General features: G+C 35.2%; 1 protein-coding gene across 1 annotated transcript; it reads right to left on the bottom strand.

Moving 5' to 3' along the window:
• Positions 1-648: 648 nt before the first annotated feature.
• On the bottom strand, positions 649-9,821 carry LOC139849094 (transcription factor MYB113-like). The gene is made up of 4 exons (XM_071838767.1): positions 9,784-9,821; positions 1,968-2,062; positions 1,686-1,815; positions 649-1,150 (listed from the first exon to the last, which is right to left on the bottom strand). The coding sequence occupies exons 1-4, from the start codon at positions 9,819-9,821 to the stop codon at positions 649-651; spliced, it is 765 nt and encodes a 254-aa protein (XP_071694868.1).
• Positions 9,822-12,772: the final 2,951 nt, after the last annotated feature.

Raw genomic sequence — 12,772 nt, 5'->3', positions numbered from 1 at the left:
TTTAGTTACCAGGGTACTCAATTTCGTAGAATATTTTGATAAACGTTTCTGGATGAAACAACTGAAATCTTGTGATCCACCTTTATATACAGATTATACGAAACATTAAAACTATGAACTCACCAATCTTTGTGTTGACACTTGTTAGCTTGTTTATTCTCAGATTCCCTAGAAGTCTTCCGCTGTTTGATTATATGTTACACAAGCTATGTGCATGGAGTCTTACATGGCATATTTTTTTAAGGAAACGTTGCATTCACCAAATCATCACCATGTATCTTATTTTGACTGCATTGTCAACGGAAGTACTATTGTAAACTATTATTTATGGTGATTGTCTATATGTAGAAATCATCAGATGTTGAAAACCTTTGATTTAAATATTCATTTATGGTGTGCCTTTTCAAAAGAATGCAATGTTTACAAAACGTATCATATAGAGGTCAAATACCTCGCAATGAAATCGATGAATGACGTGTTCGTCCATATGGATTTGGAGCGATCGTCACAAAAACCCACGACTCCTAGTGCTCTTATTACTCAATGTTATGCATCCATTTAATACATTATTAATTTATGTTAACGATTTATTTGACGAGGTCACTATTACAAAGAGTTAAAAGTAGAAATGTCGATTATAATCAAGTTTTAGGATGATAGTTGTTCCGAATTTAGAATGTCCCACATATCATCCATGGAAAAATCAAACAAACTATTTCCACTATCATCTTGTTCAAAATAATCTAAACTAGCTTCATCACCCTCTATTGGAGAACCACCAAATGACCACCCAATTTCACCGTCAATATCCATATCTTGATCATCAAATAGCTCGTCCAAATACTTGTTGATCTTTTCATCTTGTACTCTAGGTGACGACGATATTAACCCTTGGGAGACATTCGACGCATTGTGAACATCATCATTTAAGTTTCTTTCGTTATTGAATGCACTAAGCATGTTTGAGTTTTTAGTTTCGGAGAATATGCGCGGTTGTGGCTTAATAACTGTGACTGTGATGCCTTGTGACGAGTCTTCGTTTTTAGATTCTTTCCTTTGTTTTTTGATATTGGGGCGAATATGCGTGTTCCAGTAATTCTTAACATCGTTAGCAGTTCTTCCGGGTATTCTCCCCGCAATCAAGGACCATCTACAAATAATTAACGTCAACATTGATATTTATTTAGTTTCAGAATACTATATTAGGACTGTGTTTAAGCATACATAGAATACATAACTTATTTGCATAGTTTATATGGAAAAAACATTATACCAAATTAAATAAGCTTTGGAAGTTAGTATTGTAATTTACAAGTAATCATAAGTCTATATTAGCTCTAAAGCCTACATACTGTATACATAATTAAATATATACATGTAATTTGATTGAGTAAAATAAAATGTAATATATCATTTTATCGTAATTTCGTCATCTCAATTTAATAGTTCATGTTTAAATTTTCAAGTTTTATTTACCTTCTTTCACTTAAATAATCTTTGTTTGTGTGATATATTATTTAATAAAATTTATATAAATGAGAATACGTTTAAAACCTCATACATTTAGAAGAATTTTATCATAAATACATAACATAAATGAATATATTTTAAGTCAAAATTAACAAAGAAAGAAAGATGACTATTAAATTGAGATGAGAGAATATTTACATATGTACCACCTGTACCTGTTTCCTAAAAGCTTGTGAAGTCTAAGTATGAGATCAACTTCATCTTCACCAAAATCCCCTCTCTTTATATTTGGCCTTAGATAATTCAACCATCTCAATCGACAACTTTTCCTGCATCGGTTCAAACCTATAAACAACATTTAAAAATACATTAATGTACGTGAATGACGTACACATGCATCACGGTGTCATTTAATCATAAAAAAGAAGTTATATCGGGGAACTTTTAATATGGTTTTTGAAGAAAAATAATAGAAGGCGTGTATATATGAAAGTCACCTGCTTTGAGAGGAACAAGGTGCCATTTCCCTTCGCCGTATTTTTCGACACAACTTCTGAGAAGTGTATCTTCTTCTGCTGTCCATGCACCTTTCCTTAACCGTATACCATTTTTGCTAACGGATCTCATTTTGTAATCTATGCAAGTGTACTTGTATATTTACATATAAAATGCCGAATAGTATATATTGTTGAGAATGTTTATTCAGAGTATAGTAACATAGCTTGAAGCTATGTGGTATTTACCACTCTCAGCATATATAATTCTTATAACCAATATGATGTTCCACATATAGACCGCAAATAAATTCTACATGTACGCTTCTAGTTCCACATATAATCACCTACGTGCACCCTCTATGTTCCACACAAGCATCAAAGTAGGAAGTTGCAAAGGCTAACGTAAAAAATTAATATTAGTACTGTACGTTTATAACATGTCATTTTCATTTCTAATTTGATAATATTTTCTTGGTTCTATTTTATCATATAAGTTTTATTTTGAAAAATAAAAATATGAATAATTATTGAAATGTTGGTCATATAAACAATCTAACATGAAACAAATTTTTTTTTTTTTTTTTTAGTGTGCTTATTTATGGGTTAAACAAGTGTAGGGACTTGAGAGTCGTTTTCTATAAGTTAAAGATTGGTGGCTGAAGAATGAAATTTAAAAGCTTGTTGCTGAATCAGAAATGGAGGCTACGAAACTTGAGGGACCTCGATGCAGGGCCGTCTCATTGTTTTTGAAGGTCCTGTTCGAGACGCAAAATGGGCCCTAATAATTTGGCCCAAAGACAGAGCTTTAGGCGTAGGGAGGGGCTATGGCCTCACGCAATAAAAATGTAACTTGTAGCTCTTTAAGTTACGAACGTTTAGGATTTCTGAATCAACTAAATTGAAGTCTGTATGAAGGAGATATGATGAAAATTGTGAAAGCTCTCTAAATTTGCAAGTTGTCTCTGCTTTATACGGATTCAGATTTAGTTAATTTAAAAGTTCAAATACTCGTAACTTAAAGGGTTACAACTTTCTATTTTATGGTTACATTAAAGTTCTGATCTTCTCGTCCAGTAGAGCCCCTATCTTGTCTGGGATATTGCTAACATACTAAAAAGTTATTTGTAAAAAAAAATGTACTAAAACTTTAAATTGTACGATAAATCATTTTATCTTCTTGATAAAACATGTCATATGTGACCCCCTTATAAAATTCTTAAAGCTCCATCCCTTAAGGATAAACGGGAATCGGTGAATATAGTTTGGGTTATCTAATAGTTGAGACCAAACGGTAATAACTATCTTTTTAAGTTCAAAATCTGTAAACCAGTTAATTACAATTCGAAGTTCTTATTTGAATAATATTCTGTTACTGTATATAAATAAATGCATTACTTTTTTTCAAAATTTTAGGCCCCTAGAAAATTTTAGACCCTGTTCAGTTGCACACTCTGCACAAGTGCCGAAGACACCCTTGCCTGGATGCAATACAACAACAACAACAACACAACCCAATACCACATAAGTGGTGTATGGGGGAGGTGAGATGTAGACAATCATTCCTCTATCCGAGAATAAAAAGAAGTCATTTCTCCACCCAGGGTGAAGCACTCTCAAAAGTAGAAAAAGTAGAAAAAGCACTCTCAAATATAAAGCCCGATAACAGCACCGAAATTACAAACCGTGTATATCAATGCGTATAGCAATATAAAGACATTGGAAAATTATAAATGCAACAATCCCAAGAGCGAAGTAAAAATAAATAGATTCCTACGGTGGTAAATGGAAAAGAAGAATGACAGATACGATAGTCAGGAAGATATCAAGAATCAGAATTGGATTGAGCATTTTCACAAATCTTTGGAAAAAGAATTAAGGAAGAAAGTATAGGAATGGTAAAAATAATGAAACGGAAGAGGTTAATTTATAGCGAAACATCAGGCATAGCAATCGAGGCAGATGACCATATTTAATCAAAGAGGATCCTAATTTCCTTAATTTTCGAAGAATCAAATCTTATATAGATTACGAAGATTTTCTTTAAATCCATTGAATCCCGAAAATCTATCGTGACTACGTCAAAAGTTGAGACGAACTTTATTTTATTCATTTCACTCTTTTGTGATAGCTTCACTCGTACGCTTCACATAATCGAATCGTTTTATCTATATTAATCAATAATGATAAAACTCTATTTATCAACCCATATTCGTCACGAAAACATTTTTATTGTTAGCCATGACGACATCGATCAAATTTCGGGACGAAATTTCTTTAACGGGTAGGTACTGTGACGACCCGAAAAATTTCGACTAATTTTAAACCAAACTCTCGATATAATATTATATTTATGACACGATGAGCAAAGTCTGTTATCCTGAGTCTCAAAATTTTTGAACTTTTTACATACATTCATGTAACTTCGACCATTTCCGACAATTCACGAACAGTTATTTGTAAATAGATATGTATATATAAATAATTATATATAAATAATTATATATAATAATTTTAAATAAATTTATAAAGTATTATATGATTTAGTTGTTACATTAGTAATAATATTATACCATAGCTACAATACATCAAGTAAAAATTTAATCTAATGCATAACAATACTAAGGATTATGGATATTATGGAATGAGTCTTTTGAGCTATCAAACAACTACATCCAAGATTGTTTTAATTGATAATTATCGATTGCATAGTTTAAGGTTAAATTAGAATTGGACAATAAACATGTGTTCAATTTAAAATTTTTATTTAGATACTCCAAATCCCACTAATTACGCCATTTTAATTATAGTCTTATAGATATCCTTTTATAGACAGTGTACCAAACTCGTCTATTAATCGAATAGCAAACATGATAGACAAATCATCATTTTCACCTTTAACTTTTCTCTGTTTTCTTTTGACAAACACAACACACATGTGTGCTATTAAATCCCACAGTTAATGTGATTAGGCCACTAGTACATCATATTAAATCATATATCAACTATACATGCACACATATATATTATTTTGTCTAAAGAACCTACACCCACATGTTTCTTTTAATTTATTTACTATTAATATTATTGTTATATATACTTCTGTTATGTTATCCGAAACAAGCATACCAACACCTTTCTATCTTTACTTTTCACTTAATCAAAGTATATACATTTAGAGTTTATTCTTCTCTTTTCGCTTGCCTTTTGTTACAAGTATAACCCAGCCCAAAGTTTTCCCTTTCGGTCACTGATACGGACGATACAACCCACCATGATTAACAAGACCGATGCAACTGCTTTGTTTTAATTCGATCACCATCGAAACCCACCATCAACTTGTCATCACCTTGTTGTTTACAACCGATATTCGATGGAGACTGCTATTCGATCATCTTTGGTTTTGTTAACCGAGACAACCATCAATCAACCACCCATTTAACCACCCTACAGCACCCACCATCGTCACCCTGCTACATGTTTCTGTTTACTGTTTCGTTTACAGCACCACGAATCACCACTTTCCTTTACAACCAACACCATCCACCTTCATCCTCACCAAGAACTTTCGGTCACCACCTGCATCATAAAAACTATCACCATCGAAACCATCATATCTGCTACGCTATTTGTTACCATTTGAAAGGACAACAACCTCAATCCATAATCACCACTATGACAATTAAAACCGCCACCATCACTCAAAACTCGACTACCATCTCCTTACTTCCTTCCTTCCTTCTTCTTCTTCTTCTTCTTCTTCTTCTTCTTTGTAAACAATCAACCACCACTGTTGATGTACCTTCTTCGTTACCACCACTGCAGTCCCACTTGATTCTATGTAATTTGTTGTTTGCTACAGCTGCTATATGATTTCTATTTTTCTGTCCAAACCGAAAACCCACACACACCCACTTCAACCACCACCTACTTCACCATGAACAACCACAACACCACTTGATCGGTAACTACTATATTTCTTTGTGATTACAATCTTTCTTTTATTATTTCATAATTCTTGTTCGATTCAAGACAAGAACACACTAATCGTTTTGCTCCCTATTTTCTTCGGTTGGTAATCAAACCCCACCCAACAGCCTTTTGTTCGATAGAACCTAAAACAAACCATGAACCATTGCACTCTTGTTTTCCTGTTATGAACAATCAATCATCCAAGCTGCCCATTTGTTTATGCTATCGACGAACCAAACCCAACTCAACACCACCCATATATTACGACTATTACTATTTGTTTTCGGTTCAAACCCAACCCAAGAACCACCAATTTTCTTGAGCTACAGCATGCTATACCTGCTACCGTTTGATTCTGTGCGTTGGACGATCATCAAATGTAACAACCCGACTTTTTCCGTTACTATCGTTACTTGTCCGTTAAATATTTAACGGTGATTACTTAGACTTTTTGTATTTAACAGAATTAAATGCATACTTGATCCTAGTGGATTACTTGAATTAATATTTATACCAATCTATGAACTTGTTTCGGATAGCGAAATAACTAGAAAACGTTACGATTAAGTTAATCGCCTAGAAAACTTTTCAGTTTACGGAACTCAGTAAAACGACAAAATAATTATTTTTAATAATTATTGAATTTATGAAGAACTTATTTAATTTATTATTTATTTAGTAAATTAAACCCGGTGAATTCGTTTCAACGACTAGTTAACGTTCCGGAGACCCGGTACGGTTAACGGCACTCGAAACAGACCACACGCATACAAGAAAATAACGAAACAAATGGTATTTCACTTTTAATAATTATTTTATGTAATTATTATGTTTTAAGAATACTTTTAATTTATTAGAAGTTTTAAGAATTTAAAACGCGTGAAATTAGCTAAAACGCGTGAAATTAACGTTCCAATTTGCGTTTTCGGCCAACCACACCTAACGGCCTATACTATAAATGTACTAACTTGTTAAATTCAGCCCATGGACTCCCTCTTGGACCCCCATGGCCGAAAATCCCTTTCCCACACCCTTTATTGGACTTTTGGACCACAAGTTTACTTGTTGGGCTCTCAATTAAGCCCTAAACCTAATTATAACTAGCAAACTAATCCCTGGCTTCTACCCTAACCCTAATGCACGACCAAAATCAGTCCCCAACACCTCCCAATTATCGACTTCATCATCCTCATCATTCTCCATTCAATTTTGATTGTTTGCTCTTGCGTTCTACACGAAAGTGATCGTTCTTGTCGTCCTCTACGCATTGGTATAAGCAACATGATGTCTAGAGGTATATAACTATTAATCCTAATTTTAATTCTCTGATTTATTGTTGATTTCATGGTCTATAGGTTCTATTGCTCAATTAACCGCGACAGTGTACTCAATTAGTCGTTATATTGTCCGATTTGCGTGCTAGGGTTTAATCACGAATTGAATTTCTATGCTACTGGTTTTGTGAGTTTGTTGTCTGTAAATGAAAAGTTTTTAGATGAATTTCTATTGAAAAACTATTAAGATTGCTCGCAAGAATCGCGCATTTTCGTTATCGTATGCTCTAGATATGCTAATTTGAATTATCGTTGTGTTTTGTGCATGTTTCTGAAAACTGCGATTTGTGTGTTTTAAATTGGATTATGAATTGATGATATTTGGATTCCTTATTGAAAAAAACATGGAAAGGACTAGGATATCATGGTAAACGGATTAGTAAAACTCGTGTTATGCTTGATCGAATGTTATGATAAGATTTTCTGACCTACGTGCATAAAATAGATTGTATAGAGAAATATAATGAGAACTGGAAAATATTCTTTTGAGATCTGAAAACTACACAAAAATTACATAACTTTTCATGTGGATATCATAGGCTAATTGTGTCTAGATCACCGGATAATTGCTTACTAAAACGACTAACTAAATCAGGGACGAATCTGAGTTTCGTGTGCACTAAATGCTATAACTTGAGCTAGAAATTGAATGAACAATTGATCTCTGGATATGTTGTTAATTAGGTGATATGGAACACATTTTGCTTGTATATCAACCTCTGAAAACGTAAGATACTATGTGTTTCATGCATTCTAAAACAGTGTATCTGACCTAGAGCTAAAACAGAAAAATAGGATTTGTTTTGTTAAACTGTACGAATTGGCTATATGAAAACTCTTGGAAACTTGATAGATTTAAATATGGGATGTTAGGAACCAAATCCAACTGGTCTTGTGTCAATTACATGTCCCTACTTCCGGTTATAGCCGAAACGAAATCAGTGCGCGGTCAGAAACTGACTTGGCAAACCATAAATGTACCCCTTCTGATTCCTGACTTTTAATTATCGTATGAGACCCTGGCCGGACTTTTTGGAATCGATTTTGAGTATGATAATGATCTGGAGTTTTCCATGTTTACATGAATTTTGTACTATGTGATAATATGCTAAGTTTACTACACGTACATGAACTTTGTGCACAACGATAAACTGAAATTGAGAAATTGATCTGTTATGACCTAAAATGTGTTGTTTGACTTAGGTTTGACATGTTGACCAACATTTGACATGAACCTATTGATGTTGACTTTAGTTGACTACTTTGACCATGTTTGACTTTCGATTTGACTTCGGTTGACTTTGTTTGACTTGCATGAACTAGTTGACTGTATGTTGACTTCTACTCTGAAACGCGTCGAGTCGAGGAATAAGACAACTTATACTATGAAACCACACTTGTTTAAGACATATTTATTGACCAACCTAAATACGTATACTTAGGTTGCATTACTCGGCTATAAACCGTACAAGTTAATTGTCCACTTTCCAATCCGAGCTTTATTCAAAGGTGAGTCTACAGTCCCGCTTTTTACATGTTTTCAGGGATGAGAATACACGATGTTATACTTACTTTATCAAATACTTTTGTATTGACACGAGTACTATATATGCATATTGAGTTTGTTCAAAAAGCCTCTAGCTTGAATACTTTTAATACCATCGGTGTAAGCACAATTTAGATGGACGGATCTGTTATGTTAACAACCTCACCCGCTATAAAAACTGTGGTGCATTTATTTTGAACATTAAATACATTTGAACAAGTATATAACATTTTACGAGGTAAGGGCGGGTATAGTGGCTTCTATACTCGGGTCATTGCTAGTATTCAGGTGCTCATATATTTAGCAACTTGATGTTGTACTTAAAAATCTTGTGGTCAAGGAAATTAAACTATTTTTCTGATAACTGTTTTCAGATACTATACTACGTTATTTAAACTGACGTTTACGAACAAATGAGATAAAACTTGACATGGTATTGTCTACGAATATTTGAAACTTGATATGGTATTGTCTACAAATGATTGAAACTTGACATGGTAGTGTCAACAAACTTTTGAAATGGGAAACGGTTTTGTCTACAAACTATAACATTAAACCTTGGTGGCCTTTCGCTGATAAACGTTTTCGAAATGTTATTTCTTAAACATAATGTATTGTTTACCTTAAACATGTAGATTTACTCAATATTATTGCTGATCCGTTTTGCGTGTTTTATTCTTAGGTATTAATTGCTTCCGCTGTAGAATATTGCTGTTACATAGAAGTCAAGCCAAGCACTGGGACCAGAATTAACATTCCGTTAAAGGGATTTTTGACGGGGTGTTACATATGGTATCAGAGCCAGGTTATAGGGAACTAGGATACATTAGTGTGTCTAACCGTAGGGCGCATTAGTGAAGTCTAGTCTATAGCCATGTGTCTTGGATGACTTTTATACACCATACATGCACCATTTGCTTCACAATACGACATGTATGGCTACACACTACATCCCGTACATATACACCTTATACCCATATGATATGGACTTGAACTAAACGCCATACTACGAATCACATACGTGCCCACGACGCGAGGTTTAACTAAATTAAATTGACAACGCCATCTTGAACTTATGGAGTGATGTCAAATGGAAATGTAAGATAGTGTAATGTAATGACCTGGATTACATTACGGTGACTCATATAGAAGTTCCGACATCGCAAAATAAGGAATTGGGGCCGAGTCAACTAGGTTATTTGGATAAACAACGTTTAGAAAACAAACCGTGTTATCCCAAATGTGAGTAGAAACTTACACTGTGCAAATTAATTGTAATATAACTTGTAATCTTGACACAACTCATCACTGCTCGACACTGCCTGCCACCGCCGAACAATACTTGTCACTACAATGACACTACTTGAACACACTCGTCATCTCATACCACTACTCAGTACTGTTTATCACTGCTAACTACTACTCAACGCCGCCTCTCACTGCTAGTCACGACTGATCACTACTTCTCACTGCTTGTTATTACTAAATACTACTTAATACTACCCCTTGCTACTTGCTACTACTCAATACTACTCATTACTATTTATCACTACTAAGTACTACTCGTCACTACTAACACCTCCGCGTTTTACTACTAGCTACTGTGCATCACAACTCATTTCTGATACGTCTTCAGAGGAGGAATTCCTGATAACAGCCCACACAATACGTAGTAGATATTGTCTACTCGATTTCCAACTTACCTATCATTCAGCTACCCGCCGTTCATGATTTTGTTTCCCAATACGAGCCTACCGACTGATAACTATCATGCCTTATTGGGTGCATTAGTATACATGTGTATATACTTATGATGCGAGCATGCTATCCAACAACTTATACGTCACTACTATTATCACTGCTTATCACAACACATCGCTACTTATCGCTAACACCACCACCCATTGCCACTAGTAAGTACTACTTGTCACTGTATCCTTTCTCATTATGATCTAACGCACTATTCTTAAGTGGCAATCATTTTCATTATACCCACAATCATTACCAACCAACTTTGAACACATCGACGCGAACTACAATTCATCTGTTTCCCGCGAGACACATGTCTGGGAGTTGGTACCAGCCCTTTTCGATTAAATATCAGATTTTGTTGAGTTGCCATTACACCTTATTCAATTTCGTTTTCCATGAAATTCATCACAAAATTGTTCTCACTCATCGATCATAATGTTTATACATGATGTCAACACCGGTGTCGATAGAAGCTCTAACGCTAGAGAATTTGGCCACAACGTTTATAACCCTGTATCTTCCTTAGATAACGTGTACTCTATAGAACTATTAAACTGGAAAGTTTTAACCTCGTGGTTAAAATAAAGTGGTTACCTGACGATACAACCAAGGCAGCTACAACTAGAAGGCTATTCGAATTCCATTCCCCGATGATAATGGTGTACGGAGAGGAGATCAGTACACCGTCATGTTACACTAATTACTCGAAGGTCCAGAAGTACATGAGATGAGAATGTCTCGCAACTCTGGCACATGTGAGTAAAGATGAGTCGACATTTAAGAGAGCCAAATATGTCTCGACTGTTAAAGATTGTCCTGGAGTTACACGTTCACCCCACCGCGAAGTCGAATTTCAGATTGATTTGGTTCCAGCAGCTGCACCCGTTACGCGTACAACATACGGATTTGCACCTTTAGAACTATAAGAGCTTCCCATGGCAAAGAAATTAGGATTGTAATGCTCTAATGTGACAGGTACTAGAAGGTGGGTCACATAACCATGAATTTCCAGGTTGGAGCTCCGGTCTTGTTTGATAAGAAGAAGGATGGGTTGATGAGATTGTGGATCGACTACAGAGAATTGAACAAGTTGATAATCAAGAATCGATATCCGCTACCGAGGATTGATGAATTATTTGATCAACTACAGGGATCTAGTTGTTATTCGAATATTGTTTTGAGATCCGGGTATCACCAATTGAGAGTCAAAGAAGCTGATGTTCCGAAGACAGCATTTAGAACACGTTATGGACATTATGAGTTTACAGTAATACCGTTTAGTTTGACGAACGCACTGGCAGTGTTAATGGATATCATGAACCGTGTGTGTAAGCCATACCTAGATAAATTCGTCATTGTGTTTATCATGAACCGTGTGTGTAAGCCATACCTAGATAAATTCGTCATTGTGTTTATTGATGATATATTGGTGTACTCCAAGAACAAGGAAGAGCACGAACAGCATCTACGTTCGATATTGACCATGCTTAGAAAAGAGCAGCTGTATGCAAAGTTCTCTAAGTGTGACTTTGGGTTACCAGAGGTGCAATTTCTTAGCCATGTTGTAGGGGCCAATGGAATACATGTTGACCCAGCAAAGATTGAATCGGTTAAGAATTGGGAAACTCCAAAGACGCCAACGCAGATTCGGAAATTTTTCGGTCTAGCTGGTTACTACAGGAGATTCATTGAAGGATTCTCTAAGATTGCCCGATCATTAATCGCGATGACTCATAAGGGCAAGAAGTACGAGTGGTCAGAACCGTAAGAAATTGCATTTCAGTTGTTCAAGGAGAAGTTAACAACCGCACCGATATTGTCTCTACCCGGGGGAAGTGAAGATTTTGTTGTTTATTGTGATGCCTCACGTCAAGGAATGGGTTGCGTGCTTATGCAGCGAAACAAAGTTGTTACTTATGGATCACGACAGTTAAAGATTCACGAGCAGAACTACACTACGCACGACCTTGAACTAGGAGCTGTTGTCTTTGCACTTAAAATGTGGAGACATTACCTGTATGGAACCAAGTTTACTATCTTCACCGACCATAAGAGTTTACAGCACATATTCGATCAGAAACAGCTCAACATGAGACAACGATGTTGGATGGAACTACTTAACGATTATAACTGCGAACTTCAATACCATCCGAGCAAGGCGAATGTTGTGGTGGATGCTTTAAGCAGAAAAGAGCGAGAGAAAC

The sequence above is a fragment of the Rutidosis leptorrhynchoides genome, chromosome 5, assembly GCF_046630445.1.
Source record: "Rutidosis leptorrhynchoides isolate AG116_Rl617_1_P2 chromosome 5, CSIRO_AGI_Rlap_v1, whole genome shotgun sequence".
Classification (NCBI taxonomy): Eukaryota; Viridiplantae; Streptophyta; class Magnoliopsida; order Asterales; family Asteraceae; genus Rutidosis; species Rutidosis leptorrhynchoides.
The sequence above is the reverse complement of the archived record's forward strand: the minus strand, read 5'-3'. Positions and strand labels throughout refer to the sequence as shown.